The sequence below is a fragment of the Zosterops lateralis genome (genome assembly GCF_965231275.1).
Source record: "Zosterops lateralis genome assembly, chromosome: 3".
NCBI lineage: Eukaryota > Metazoa > Chordata > Aves > Passeriformes > Zosteropidae > Zosterops > Zosterops lateralis.
The window spans coordinates 10,282,010-10,297,878 of NC_139764.1; the positions used below are offsets into that span (position 1 = coordinate 10,282,010).

A 15,869-nucleotide genomic window follows, 5' to 3' on the forward strand; every position below is an offset into this window, starting at 1 on the left:
GATGCAAGATGATGGCTACAACTAATAATTTCTTTTACTGCATGGCCAAAGAAAAGAGCTACAAAGTGCTTCCCTTAGACCCTATCTTTTAGCCACCAAAGGGCAAAATGTTTAGTTCATGAAGGCAAATACGGAGCCTGTGTGGGCACCTTCTGTGAGCCCAGATTGCTCTGTTCACTGCAGCACTCTGTGCTGCCATTGCCCCAGATATGCCAGGGAACAGTTAGCACTACACTGATCTCTGTAATAAACAGAATTTTGACAGGAAAACATCCTGGGAAAATTTCTGATTTCCTCAAACAGTCATGAAGGAAGCACAGGCTTTAGCCAGTGCCTTATTTTCATGTATTATTATCAGATGTACTGCCCCGACCTGTTCCTCTGTGTGTTTGAGACTTTTGCTGTCCACTCGTTGGGATTAGAAACAAGAGAAACAGGTAAAGAACTGGATGTAATTAGACATTTACAACCCACTGGGTGACTCTGGCCTCCTCATTTTATCTTTGGATGGTTTTGCTTTCCTTTTGGGGACTGTGTGACCTCTCTGTGTCAGGCTGCCCATCCTTTCAGCACCATCCCATGGCAGGGTCCCTTGCTGTCACCACACAGCCAGGTGAATTCCCTTTCCTAAGCTCGCTCGTTTTTCTGTAATTTTTGCCCCGCAGGGTGAAAGCACACCCCTGGGAAATCAGCTGTAATCCTCCGGTTCGTGTTTGCCATTAGGTGTCAGTGTGACAACAACCATCGTACACAAAGGCCACGCTGGGGTGTGCAGGGATCCCACCCCCATCCTAAACTTCTCCTCGTCCACTCGGGGAAAACACAGTGTGAAACCAAGGGGAAGAAGGAAAGGCCCAAGAAAGCAATGAACATTTTATTTCCGGGTGCTTTTCCGTCACCTAATTGAAATTATTTATTAACACATAAGCCTGTTTGCATTTCATTCAGCGTGGCTCAGGTTCCTGGTGCTGCAGTTGTCAAAGGAGGTTAATATTTACAAAACCAGGAGAAGAGTTTCTGCGCACACTGGTCTCACCCTATTTTGGGGTAAAAAGAAACAGTCAATATTATCAGTAATTTGCAGTCAGCAGGAGGTAAACTGCTTTGCCCAGTGCAAATGTTAAATGACTTGTGTGAGTTGAAGCCTGACAATATTGGTGCTTATACAGGAGTCCTTCACAAGTTGTTTAAAAGACTGTATTAGAAATTGCAACTTGAAGTCCACTCATTCCAAAGAGAAGAATAAAAAGCTTAAAAACTAGTTTTAAAGGAACTTTTTTTTAAAAACTAATTTTAAAGGAACCTTTTTTTTTTTGGTCAGAAATAATGCTTAATTTTTGGTGTATCAGCAGTATGCGTGATGAAGAAATAATAAAATACACAACGTATCTTAAGAAAATGAAATTGTTTTTAAACAAAGCTTCAGGCACTCCCCAAAATGTAGCAAACAGTTTTTGGTGGTATGGGAGTTTTAAAAGTTTTACAATAAAAAATTAGAGTTTGGGGGGGTTGGAAAGAATTTTTAGAAGAAAATTAATTTCTAAAATGTTCTCCAGTGGCAGTATTCAGAATACATGAAGTGCTTGTAGGATACTCAGTTTTTTACCTTATGTTTAGAAATGCAAACGTTTTCACCTTTAATTTTAATCAGAATTTGATCAGGTCAACAAAATGGTTAAACCAGCTTGGCCTTCACCAAGATCAGGGAATCTGTTGTGCCAGATCACTGGGATTCAGCTTTGCCTTCATCTTTTCTTCTTTGAAAGGGAGCAGGTTCTGAGCATGGCTTAAATTTGGTGATGTTTTCCTTGATACTGATAGATTAAATCTCAAGTAGCACCACAATGCTGTGATAAGCATCTGAGCAAGCTGACTTTTCTTTTACCTCCTTCTAGATTTCTAGTAACTCCATGGCACAGGAGTGGTTAGTCCTGAGCATGCACTGCACAGCCCAGGGTAATCCTAGCCAGGACAAGAATGCTCAGGTGCCATCTCTGCTACAATTGCCCAAGTTGGGCATTTGCAGGTCTCTTCATGACAGCAAAACCTTCCAAAATTTGGTAGCCATGCCCCCCTTCAATTTGGGGATGGGAAATGAAAAACTCTCTGTGCCAGTTTGATGCTGTCCATAGATAATTATAGGCTTTAGGAACAGTAAAGATGCCTGATTAAATGGTTCCAGCCATCTGCTATTGCAAGACCGTGAGGCAATCCTTGACCATTTTCATATTAAGAGTTGCCACAATGATGTTCTTCCACTGCTTATGCCACTCAGCTTGCCTAGAAAGCTGTCTCCTCTGCTCTAGTTCCCTGGCATCTTTTTGCTTTGTATTATTTTAAATAGTAATTATTAAACCTTTATATCAGAGCTCGGGGGGGAGGGCTTGAAAGTCCCTGCTGTATAACACATCTCGTTTTACTTCAGTAATATAAATTGAAGAGGTCCTTATTTTCACATGTGGTTTCAGATCAGGTTCTTCTTCTTCTTCTTGTTTGTGGTACAAAGGGAACAGATGAAAAGCCAGCTAGGCAAGCAGTTTAAAAAACCCCAGCACTGGCCACTGTGGCTACTTGTACCCCTGCTCCTTTGGGGTCCCAGGGGAGGCAGAGAAAGGACCTCAAAGGCCAGGCACAAGCTGCTCACTCTGCCTCAGCTGGTTTAAGTGAGCCCAAAGGTAATTTTGCTGGTTGTGAAGCAAAATCATGAGTCAAATAGACCTGAAAGCAGCAGAGAGCTGTAAGCCTGCTGAGCACTGTTCCTATAGAGAGAGTATTGCTTCAAGCAACTCTTTACAGATCAGAAAATATCCTGGTGCCAGGATCCTCCCTGCAATGGGCTGAGTTCCCAACTGCAGCCTAAACCAGTCCAAAAATGTGCCAGAAACCATGAGGAAGGGTTTCCACCTGAAGTAAGAGAAGAGGCAGAGGGAACAGAGTCAGGCTGTGAGGAAAAAGTATAAGGGCACAGGAATAGCCAGGTAGAAGTAAACATCACTTGTGTGAGAAGGACTGGTGGTGGCATGTGAGGAAGGGAAAAGATCACTGCTGCAATGCAGGAAAGTGGAAAGATTCCTTTGTAAGGGCAAATTTCCCCCATTGAACATTAATTGCTTTCCATGGATACAAAATGCACTTTAAGTGATAAAAGGAGTGGCTGAGAAGCAATGCTGCATTTAACAGATATCAGAGAATGCAATGTAGGTTAATTACCTTCCTTTAAAATGATTTTTATTTTTCCAAAGAGGTGAGCATCTGTTTGAGACAGAAGCTAATCTCCAAACTCCTGTTGTCTACTTCAATGAAAAGAAGAGCCAGAAAGGGAATGAAAGGGGGTGCTGAAGAGACAGCAGCAGGAGATATGGTGACTTTTTTTCCCCTGGCATCAAAGGGAAAGTTTTTTGCATTCCTTCCCATGGACTTTCCTCTTTGGTTGCTTTCAGAAGCTCAAGCAATGCCAGGAACTGCCCACAGCTCCCTCCAGGGCTTTGAGCTTCCCAAGTGGTGTCCACAGCCTCTGCTGACACAGTTTATTTAAATAGGCAGGGAGAAAGCACTGGTGTTTGCAGGAGACAGTGTATAGTGTAAACTACCTCTGTGAGGTTTTTAAAAAGAAAAAAACCACTCTGGTATTCCTGCCACTCTGTAATTGAGGGGTATCAGTCAGGTGAAGATCTTCCCAGGGAGTGGAAGGAACAGCCTGGGAATGAAAAACCCACTGTTCCTACAAAATTTTATGAAGTGTAGTGTACCCCCTTTTCAAAGTTGTTTTCCTCTAAATCAATCTCTTCTAATGGGAAGGGATGGGAAGGAAAGCATCAACCCATCAGTCAGGATTTTTGGTGCTGACAGGGTCACATCAGCTCCTAAAGCCTTTGGGCACCCAGCCACAGAATGCCTTGGTGGTTATCAGCAAGTCTGTGCAGCAAAGCACTGCAGCAGGTGAGTGACAGGATGCAAATATCAGGGAGGACCTGGCCCTGTATCTGCTTCAGTGCCTTTTTCAGCCACACCTTCCTGGTAAATTGTAAAATGTCGGTCAGGGCGCTCTGGAGATGGGTAAAACAAGGTGTGCTCATGCTCCAACTCCTTTTATGCCCCAGTGCCTTGAGGTGCATTCAGCAAATGCATCCAAGTTTTGCCTTTTATTATAGGATTTAGCCAAGAGACATTGAGCAGAGCGCTGTAGAAGTGTCATTAAGAGAGCCTAGCAGCAGGATATTCTGTGATTCCAGATTCCAGGATACCCTTATGCATATCCTCTGTGTGTGTGTATCTATGTATGTGTGTGTGTGTGCAAGCACAGAGTTTGCATATACACACATCACAATAATGTCTGAGGGTTTGCAGGTTTAAAACAACATCTTGGTACCAGCTGTGTAACCTGTTTTCTGTGCATTGCATCAGTGAGGCTGATTTTCTTTGCAGAGACACACACAAACCCCATAAAAACTTGGCCCTCGTTTTATGGAAACTTACCTGAGACATTACCAACTTAGGATCCTAAAGTCAGTACTTTTAAAGTGATGGGGGAAAAACACCATGTAAGAATTTTCAGGTTTGGTACGCATTAAGCTTGTTGATATCAGAGTAAGTTTAATCCATACAACCTTCCAGCATGAGTAACTTTTTTCTTTTTTTCTGTGAAACTCCCTACAAATACATTAGTCTGACAGAGGTTAGAAAGCAATGTTGTTTTATAATTTGGGTTTTATTTACAGGTAGTATTCCCATTTTTTCATTATTTGGATTAGGCAACTAACTGGTCCCAAGTTTTTCTTTATTAGAAGAAAAAGAAAAAGCCCTCCTTTAAATATGCTTCACACTTTTCAAACTTCAATAGCATAGAATTTTTCACTTGGTCAGAAAGCTGATTTAATTTGCTGCTAGGTTAAATGTTAAAGGTTTCCATTTTACATCCATGAATTCTCAAATTAAATTCAGTGCATTGCTTAAATTTCTAGCTGCAGTGCATTTAGCCTAATTGCTTTAGTAAGTTGGGTGCTTAGTAACTCCTACTTCTCTGAATTTTCATCTTTAAAGGTGAGCAAAATAAGCCTGAGGGCCACAGGTGGGCTAGACTGCTCTTTGGGATTCACCTGTGGGGTCCTTGGATATCTCTTCCAGTCTGACTGCATCCTCAGACCATATCTGATGAGAATGTTCTGCTGACAAGGGAGAGCATTTAAACACCTGTAGGTTTCAGCTGTTTAAGCCCAAATCAGTTTTGAAGCAACAAGAAAGGCTGAGCAAAATGGTTCAGATTTCAGTTGTCAACTAAATGTGTGCACTGGGCCTTTAAGTATTTGGCCAGACACATCTTGATTGCTTGGCTTTTGTTTTCACCCTTGGAAAGTCAGCTGGATAATGCCCTGTAGCCAAAATCTATTCTGTGATGCTGCAAGTGGGCTGGGCTGGGAATTCGGGGTAGGGGGAGTGTGTGTGTGGGGAGGGGAGGACTGGGTGAAGGGAGAATTAACCAAAACCAGAGTTATATTCATGTATTTCCAAATTTTTGCGAGGTGAGGTGTTTGCAGTCACCTTCAGTTTTCTTCTGATGCTAAGTGTAAAAATCATAGGGACATAAAATTATCCCAGCAGCGCAATCTTTAAGGTGGGCTCTTTTTGGGGACAAATCACTCTGCAAACAAAGAGGTGATGGAAACAATTGAGGAAACTTCCACCGATGGCACCCTCAGAGGCAAGCCCTGAGTGTCCAGGTTTTTTCCTCTTTGTTGACAGTATTTTTCAGGCTTTGAGTTCTCACGCAAGGTATATGTCATTAAATGGCTGATTCCTCTTTGCACACGTTGTTGTGATGGCCTGTGGCAACCTGAATTAATTGTTTCAGTAGTTGATGGTGGTTACTAGCCGTAATTATTATAATTTTCATTTATAAAAACTTCTTTCATCTAAGGATCTCCAAATGCTTTTGCACACATTTAATTAAGCTTCACAACAACATCCTGTGAGGTAAGTGTCAAGAGTGTTGTTATACCCATTTTTACACGGGTTTCTCCAAGAAAACAAGGTCAGTCCCTAACATGACTGGTATTTATATCACATCACTTGCACGGGACAGGTAGCACGGCTGCAGGAATTAGGAATGCTGATCTAGGTCACTTTGCATCTCCCACATAGCTCTGGCTGCTGCCACACCGTGTGGACACATGCACTAAGCCATGGCAAACACAGAGCAGCCTTAGCCCAGATTTCTAGTCTGGGGCAGCTCTTTCCCTCCCAGAAGCACTCGAGCAGCAGCCAGAGAAGAATTATTCTTCTTGGGAAGAGAGAGAGGTAAGCATCCAACATGATGCACAAAGATGAAAACCCGCCTGTGCAAAGATCTTCCCACAATTTTCTACCTTAGCATTTAAGCCTCTCTTTGCAGTCTGCACACTGCACATTTTCTCTCTTTGGCTTTAGCCAAAGCCAAGAGAGCAGCTGCAGGCAATGTAAAGTCACCCTTTACCAGGCACTCATTGCTCTGGAAGAGGCTGCACACACTTCACCTCCACCAGCCTTAGACCCAACCCCATGGGCAATCAGCAATTCTGAGATCTACTAAATCCTAGATTACCATTTGACAGATATTTAAAAGTGAGGATCAACCGAGGTAAAATAGACCTGGAACTTGGGGAGGGGAGGCAGCGGTTTTCAAAAGCTCATTTATTTTTCAAACGTATGACTATGTTGTTTAAATTGAACCCAGCTCTCTGTAAGGTCTGTTGATCACCATAATAGCCCAGAGGATGATAGGTCTAAGTGAGTGCTTGCAAATTGAGTAAGGAGTCCCAGGCCATACCTTTGTGAGTTCTTTACCATCTTCATCAATTTATGTTTACATAAATTGTTTATATGTGGCAATGATGAGATTAGCTGTTTGGAAAGAACTCTGCCTGTGGATGCACTTATTCCAAAATAAAAGCCACCTTGCTTTTCTAAATTAAGTGCACTTGCAGGTAGAGAATGGTTATTCTGAATAACATAAAAAAGCAAGTCATTTCATTCCCAAGTAGGCCATTGAGCAGAAATATTCTGAAGTAATCTGTCGGTCTAATTTCTCATGTTGATGCTTTTTAAGGCACAGACAAAGTCACAGAGTTAACAGCCAATTTTGTTTTCAATCCATTGTTTTCTTGGAGAGGGCGTGCCAGTGCAAGGCAGGAGTCAGAGATTCCTTTCAGTTCCCCTGAGTCAGTGCACAGGATTTATTCTGGTCCTTGTCTCTCCTGTGGTGGAAGGAATGCCTGGCAGCCAGAGGAGAAGATCTGGCACAAGAACACACATAATTTCATTTTACCTGATGCTGTCTGCTTCACTTTCATCAGAAATGGGACAGTCACTGGCCTAAGCCTGCATTTTCACTGAAGCTGCCTTCTGTTTTTCTTCTCCTCCAAACTTGTTCATGCCTGCTGTGGCACTGAAAAGAAAAATATGGCAGCAACCATTCTTGACATAGATGACAGAACACAATGCCATGGGCATCCCAGCATCAGGTCCTCAAAGGGGTTTTCATTGCTGCTACCAGAAAGCTTTCAATAATAACTTCAAATGAGTATTTTTTGGGTTCATTTCTTTATTTGGAAGGGGTGGAGGTAAAAGTTTTCCTCGTGATATCTCATACTGCAGAAACTGAGACTTGATGGGTACAACATTATCCTTTTAGGACCTCAATCACTCCCAAAGATTCAAGATGAACTCTGCCTGCCCAGGCACCAGAGTCGGTGCCCCAGGGAATTTCTTCATATCTAAGGGATACGCAGGATGTGTACTCGCATGCCCTTGCTGCCTCTCAGCCCCAGCTGTACATGCAGTTTTGCTTTAGGAACCTGTACCTCCAGTATTGCAATATCTTTTTCAGTCTTTGTCATCAAGAGTTTAAATACAGTTCAGATCAGTGTTAGTGGCCCAGCTCCAAATGAGGGGAATTGCTGCAATTCGTTATCTTGACAAATTAACTGGTCTGAGGCAATTCCTTTTTGAGAGAGATACAATTACCTAACTCTTGAACTCTAGCCTTGCTCCAATGCTGTGGCAGAGTTATGCACCTGCTCAAAAAGTGTGGATACTACTTTCCCATCCATAAATACAATCTGATCTTTTAAAAAAGGCTTTCTGAGGTGCAAAGGTGGCTGGTTGCACAGGGGAGGGACAATATGGGAAACACAGGGCCCTTGTCACCAAACCATGGTGGCACAGAGAGTGTTCTGTCAGAGAAACACATCACCAGTTGTCCCATCCTCTGTTCTGAATCCAGCTTCCTGATCCAGTGGAAGTGGCTTTCCTGCTCCCAATTTACCACACAGAAAAGAGTAGCCCATTCAGACCTAAACCAGATATTTTTGAAAATTAAAAAAAAAAAAATCCAAGATGTTTCATCCCTGGGATTTAGGCAAAAAATTCTATTTCAATCCTTCAATCTTTATATAACTGGTGGAAAATGGGTTGCCAGCAGCACTCCACTCCTGATGTGGACAGGAGCTGGTGCTCCTGGGAAGGCAGAGTGACCTCCAGCCTTGCCCTCACCTCCTGGCCTGCAGGACCAGCTCCCTTCTGCATTTTCCACCAAGCAATGAAAATACATCCACAATTACACATTGTTCTTCCAACCCAACGTGGGCAGATGCACTTCTCATCCTCTTCCCTGTGGAAAGCAACTCCTTTTGCCCCTCAGCCATAGCTCACCTGTGGGCATCATCTTTCCTTGTAAAAGAGCTGCCAGATGCTGGAAGAGATCCCTTAAGCATTCATTTGAACCCTTCTGGAAACTGTTTAGGATAAAGCTGTCCGGCAGAAGGCTTGTGTTTGCCTAGAGCCTCTTTGTATGGACTTGGTGGCTGGGAGTTTCCTTGAGCTCCTCTTTGAACTCCAAGCCTTCAGCATCCAAAACATTTAACCCTCAATTTCTTTTCTGTTTTTATCAGTTTGGCCAGCTTCCAGCTGGCAGCGCGTTCGTTCGCCGGCTCCCGTTCTGCATCTCGTGTTTGCAGATTTGTCTCTTTTCAATTAACCCCTTGGAATGGGGTTTTCTCCTCCCTGGAGCCTACCTGCCTCTGGTCTGGCCAGCACTTCTCCCTGCTCTGGATTGCCCGAAGGGCAGAAGGCAGGAGTGGAGGAGCCGGGTCCCTGAGCTGGAAGTGCCAAGCTGAGGGTGTGCCCCATGCTCGGAGAGCAGCTGAAGGAACACGCAGGTTCGGCAGCGCCGGCTCTGCCCGTTGTGGGTTGGGGCTTGCAATGCCAGAGGCACTTTTTGCCTCTGTGGAGTCTCTGGAGCATCACTTATGAATAATGAGATCTTCCCCTGAATGCTTTTTTTTTTCTTTTCTGGGATGCTTGGGAGCACACGCGCCCACATTTCCACTGCTGCAGCCGTCACCTCGGACAGTGGGAATGTCTTCTGCTGTGCAGCAGCTTTTCCACAGATTTGTTTTGGAACAGCTCTTTCTAGAATCACCTAAAATAAAAATTAAAAAAAAAAAAGGTCATGCCTAGAGCATCACTTACCAAACAAAGACATTTTCTGGTCACCAGGACCATCCTCCCTCCCATGCCTGCTGGAATTGCTGAGCAGTAGCAGCCCTAAATTGCTCATCCTGGCACTCCAGCTGCTTCATAGGGATCCTCAGAGAGGGGAGAAGTGCTCTCCCAACTGCCAGGATTGCCTGGCAAACTTCACACGGGCTGGGAAAGCTGATAACATCTAGAGGTGCAGCATCTTTATTGCTGAGACACCAGTCAAGCCTTTGAAGTGAGACGAGCTGGAATTGAAGCAAATCCTTGAAAAAAATCCTTGGTCGTTCAGTCTCTTCCAGCTGGAGACTCACCATGGCTTGGTGCTACCACATCTGGATCCCCCTGTAAGACACACCTTTTCTTTTTTTTTTTTTTTTCTTTTTTTCTTTTTTTTCTTTTTTTTTTTTTTTTTTAATTAATTAATATTGGCACTGCTGGGGTAGTTCCTAAGGAACCTGATTACTTAGGCTCCAGGGAGATAGAAAATTAACTATTCAGGCTTTATAGTGGTTAGCTTAATTTTGCGTGTGATTTTAGCAGAGCAAATGAGTAGTAAAGATGAAAATCTCAGCCAGTGGTAGTAAAGACTCAGCATTTCCATTTGCAGAAAGTTTTAAAACCAAGTTTCACAGCAAGCTGCAAAAAACTGCTGGACATAACTGTCTACACTACAAAAAACCCCACAAAACCAAAACAGTTGTTTATAAATGTTAGCTACTTCTTTACTTTTATCACACAACTTTTCTATTAATTCTTAAATTTCCTGGCACACCCACTAAAAGAGTTTTGCTGCTGCTAATACCCCTGCTACCCAACTCATGAAATAATGGCATGTGATGCTGCTCCTAAGGATTGATTCTACTATTAAGTGATTGAAGTGCTTTATCTTCTCAGGCATCAGATTGTTAAACAACAGAGCTGTGAGATATTCAGATTTAATTTCAGGAATAATCTTATCCATCTCTCTAAATGGTAACAGCTGTTCTTCATGAGTTTTAGAAGTACTACAAAACCAATATTTTGACCAATTTGTATTTGTCAAATGCAAACATGTCAGCCTTGGGGATTAACAAAGCAACACAAAAATAATCTAAAAATAAAAATCCATGGAAAATGAGCCCAGAAGAAGGAAAGAAGTTTAGAATTACATTTTTCCACACTCACAAACAAAGCTCTGTGGTTTCCATGCAGGAATTTGTTGAAATGAAACTATTTTATTAGAATATGTTTATTTAGAAAGATGTTTTCAGGAGAACAATTGTAGACAGAAAAAAGAGCTGACCACACTCGAATCAGCAGTGGAAGTTCCCACTGATTTTGATACCAGAGGAATTTGATGCAGTGGCTTTAAAAATAGCTTCAAGTAGTTTGAGAAAACCTGAAATAGAATTAAGTTACCACAACTTGATAATGTGTGAAATCACGTTCAATCTCATGCCTTCTGCAGCAGTTATTTGCCTTTTTAAAAATCCCCAAAACCTTATAAAATCAGGAGAGCTTGAATTCAACAGGTAAAAATAACCACTTTAATTTTAAAAATTAAGTTGTTCCATAATAAGAGGAGATATGAACTTATTTACATAGAATTAGCTATTCAACTAAAAAAAAAAAAGAATTTGTTTAAATACCTAAAAGAAAAAAAGTGTAATTGTTAGTAAACTACTGTTTTACAGCGCTCACTTGATTTAACTATTTGGATTTCTTCAGACCCTTAATTTGTTTCTCTTGGAAAAAAGCTATTTTACCTCTTGTTTTTTTAGTAAAACAGCAATGTGGATGAAGTCTGTGTGGTTCACCGGGAATCCATTGGGATACATTTGCAATTCCTGAAGGAAAAAAATATATATCTTTAGAAGGAGTTACATTTTTTGAACTTATCGAATTTTTTTCAGAGATCAGCATGAAGAGTTCTGATTAAATGCTTGCTTCAGCGTTTTAAAGGCTTCTTGTGTCCCTATTGCCTAAGGAGGTCGTACACGAGGATTGCTCTGTAAACATCAGATTGTGCAGAATTGGCTCTGAGCACCATGCCAGGCACACAAAGAGGAAGTCAAATGCCTTATCTCTCACTTATCAACTAGTTTATTTTTCACGCCCCCAAAAAAGGCTGCTACAAGAGCAGCTGCTACTTTGTAAATAATTTAATGGCTGCTGTTAAGTAGAGCTGTCAATTTCGCAAACAATATTAAAAGGAGATTTTCGTTTTGCCACGGATTTGCACGTTTTGAAATGCATTTTTATCCCTGAAAGTCCAGGGCAGGATCCTGGAGAATGGAAACATCTTCTGATTTGCAGACACAGATGCAAAGGAGAATAGTTATGGTTAAATAATGACAGATGTGTGAGCAGGCAAGGAGTGATATCTCATCACCTGCATTACCTAGAGAGCATCCTGCTCATTACAGCATAGGAGAACTTTCAGTGGACTTGTAAAGAAAGATATTTGGCTCTTTCAGACAGGTGTGAGATGGAGCAACAGCAATTACCACCGAATTTTGGAAATGTAGGATATGCATTGTGTCATTGTATGGTTGGGTGTGCACAACACTATCCCAATATTGATCACGACAAATGGGATTTTAAAAAATACTTTTAGCACAAAAGATTCGTATTATTGCGTCTAAATACTATTCATATTATTGAATCATCCATTCATTTTTAGCACAATAGATTTGTATTATTACACCTAAATTGCTTTAATGATGAAACCACAACATTAGCACAGTACCACCTCTCAAAATTTTGGAAATTCAAACTCAGATTGAAAACCCCAGATCTTAACCTGTTAAGCAAATAGTAGCTTAGAATTTAAACAGCAAGAGTTTATTGTGCAATAAGGCAAAGGAATATCTTGGATTGCCTGAATACAAAATCTGGGGTGAAACTTATGATGTCTCTAGTGATAGCACCAAGTCAGGTCTCTATCAAGCACCAAACCCCAGCCAGAACGCTTATCTAGAAGTGAGGACCACCAGCCTCTCCCAGCTCTGTGGCATTGTTGCCAAAATCCTTCCCTTTCTAATTAAAAGTGGGATGTGTTGCCTCTAGTTTGGGAAGGGCTGTGTTGTTTAAACAGTGTTTCTTGTGCGTTTGTTTTCCCTGCTTTAGCACTTCTCACAGGGAGCAGAGTCCACATCCCACAACAAAAATATTTATTTCTTTACTCTATAGCTCTTATCTGATGGTTTTGTGGCTTTGAACCACTCCTGGCATCTGATGCTCCACACTGCAGCTGTATCCCCAGACCACAATAGGTTCAATGCTCATAACTTGAGGTCAGTTCCAGATATTTATTTTAGATATGAAAGTGCAGAGAAATCTGTTTGCACTCCTGTGGGTAAGAAGCCTGCTCTTCTCCTGGTTTTGTGCTTGCAGGTGACAGACAGCTTTTGTTTTCCCTGAGGTTCCCATGGATCCAGTAGAATTATTTAACAACGTGTAGCTGTGCTACATCCACAGCACAAAATATCAGTCACTGGCCATGCTATAATTAATTGCTCATAGCATTCATATATTAGAAATATGGCACATGGGACCCTATACATCCAAATTTTAGCCCACTCCACGTTAAAAAGCTGCTGGGTACCCCCAGGAACACATAAATGAGTTACACTGAAATGGTTGATGTGGGGCTCAGTGCTGGTTCTCAGCAGGGTCAAGAAAACACAGATCAGTAGTGTGATGGAAAGAGAGCAAGAAAAAGTTGACCAACTTCTAATTTGTTTCTTTTCTCAATACGCACTCCTCTTTCAGCATCTCTCAGGGTTTTATGTTCTGAAATGTCCCCACTCCTTGGAGCTGGGTCAGCCTCAGGAGGGGTGGCTCAGGAGAAGTCAGAGGCATCATATATTGCTGAAAGTTTGTAGCTTTAAGGTGGTAAGTTATGTAGGCCTTAGATGTTACTGAGTAAGTGGAAAAACAAGAAAAAAAGAAAAGAAAACAAATTGCAGATTCTTGACTCACACTGTACATCTGAGCTTTGACATTTTGCAAATTCAAAGGTTTAACATTCTGTTTCTTAACAAACTCTGGCCAAGTGAAGAGAGAGGCTCTTCAGGACCAAAGACTCAGTTCCAGGTGGGAGCACAGTAGTGAGAGCTGTGTTCCAAAGCAGAGGTTGTCAAAGTTTGTGTACAAGACCCGCAGTGGATTTCACCTAACTTTATTTTTCCCCCATCAAGAGGAATTTTGTTTAAGCCCTTTCCCTGAGCTCTTCATGGATATGAAAAGCAGCTTCTCATGAGCCTTTATAAGCTCTCAGTTCTGTTCCTCTCCTTCTCTTGGCTTCTCATTCTGCAATGCTCCAAGAAGAGACCTGCAGAGAAACCTCTCTTCCTTGCCCTGGATTTGAGTTTCTAAGATGGAAAGCGTTGCCCATACGGCTTTTATTTCTCTTTGGATTTTTTTTTTTTTTTTTTTTTTTTTTTTTTTTTTTTTTTTTTAATTCAAGATGGAGGAGAAATTGCACAAGTGCTGATTTATTTAGCACCTTTATTGTAGTGTGGTGTGCATGCTTGAGGTGTGGTGCCCTCAACCAAGTTGGCCATTTTCAAACATTTCCCACATTGCTCCACATGTGGGAACCAGCAGCACAGACAGACAGCATCAGCTACCTGGGAAAGCCAAACCTTGCCACACTTCACCCTCCCTCACACCACCAGTAATATTTTGGTGGCATGAAGAGTAGAAATAGTCCACAGCAACCCCACAGGATTTTTAGGGCTTGGAGGTTCAGAAAATCTTACAAGGAGATTTGCCCTCCTAAGCTAGTGAATGTTCTGGGTCTCCAGGTGAAATGTAAAATCCAACAGCGTGGCAGCACTCACCAGAGTGTTACATCCTCCCCACTGCCCACAGTGCCACCATGGGGATCATGCAGATTAGCTTATACAGGATCCAAGAAGGCAAAGAACAAGGGGAGAAGAACAGGATTAGAAAAGGAAAAAAATGCAAAAGGGTCTTACAATTCTGAGAAAAATCTTTTAAAGTCTTTATCTGTAACGGGATTTATTTTTTTTTTTTCCTTAATCCAAAGTCTGCTAGCCTGCGGTTTGGTTAAATTTTTATTTATTTATTTTAAGTTTCACACCTAGAATATGCAATTCTTCCTCTATATTTTTAAGTGGTTCAGATGTTTTAAAACAATTTCCATGGGGCTCGGAGTGGAACTTGTGAATTGGATGCCCATGCTTCACCTACTGGAGACTTCAGGTCTTGATTATGAACCAAAATATTTTAAAACAAAGCTAAGGGAAATCTTTATTTCTAAAGGAAAGAGTTACACATACCCCTCTGGGGAACTAGTCCAATTGATAAGACTTTGATCCCTATGGCAACAGGGAAAGGCTCATGCAGCAGCCTTTGGCAGCCAGCTGGACTTTCTGTAGTTGACAATTTAGAGAAGGCATTTCCTCCTTGCTAACTACAGCCAATACACACTCAGTCTCTGTCTTTCAAAAACTCTTGGACCTGTTTCTTGTTGCTGGTTATTGAGTACTTGGCCTCCTTTTCAAGGGAAAAGCCAAGGAGGAAGCATGTGGGTTTCCTTTCAGTTTGATCCCTTGCAAGAGAGGACAACTTTGTCCTTATGGGCATCCAAGGCACACAGTTGGCAGCTTGGTTGGGACTTTCAGATGAAGTAAGGGTGATATCATGTCTTGATTGATCTTAACAGAACTTCTGGGGCAGCCAGAAGAAGAAGAAGAAGATGCATCTTGTGAAGCTTTCCCTGACCAATCTCCAGAACAGGGAGGAGGATGCAACCCGCCCGCTCCCGGCCCTGCTGACAGACCACCAACACAGAGCTGCTCCCACAGGTGAGTTGTGAATTGCTTCAAAATGTGTGTTTGATATTCTGAAATATCAAACAGTTGACTTCCTGACAACTGCAGTTGTTCTCTGCATCACAACTGTAATCACAATAAAACATTAACATGCTAAGAACTAAGAAAAACATGGAAGCTTAGGCATAGATGCAAAGAAATCTCCAGAAACACAGAGAGTTTGCAAGCTTTTAACACAACCATTTTCAAATTAAATCATCTGGGCAAAGGCAGCCTTGCTTGTTTGATGTGGAGAAAAGAGAAATACAGCAATGAAAACGTAGCAAATAAACAGTTGCAGGTAGTGAACAGAACTTTAAAAAAACTGACACGATCTTTACAGATTTCTGTAAGCACATCACTAGCCTGTAATCAAAATCTCTGGGAAGATCTTTTGAGAGTGCCCTTCTTCTAAAGCTGATTAAAACCTTCAACTTAGCTAGGAAAGAAACAACAGTTCTGATAACTGGGATTTTTTTCCAACACTTCCGTTGCTAGTGAACCTGCACACCATCTTGCAAGGGATAGGAAATT

General features: G+C 41.8%; 1 protein-coding gene across 4 annotated transcripts in view; it reads left to right on the forward strand.

Moving 5' to 3' along the window:
* Positions 1-15,869, forward strand: part of WDPCP (WD repeat containing planar cell polarity effector) — a 148,557-nt gene that overhangs the window by 117,518 nt on the left and 15,170 nt on the right. For all 4 annotated transcript variants that reach the window (XM_083857883.1, XM_083857884.1, XM_083857885.1 and 1 more), the window contains one exon: positions 15,188-15,329. In XM_083857883.1, the coding sequence (XP_083714009.1) occupies positions 15,188-15,329 (142 nt within the window). The remainder of the gene's footprint in view (positions 1-15,187; positions 15,330-15,869) is intronic.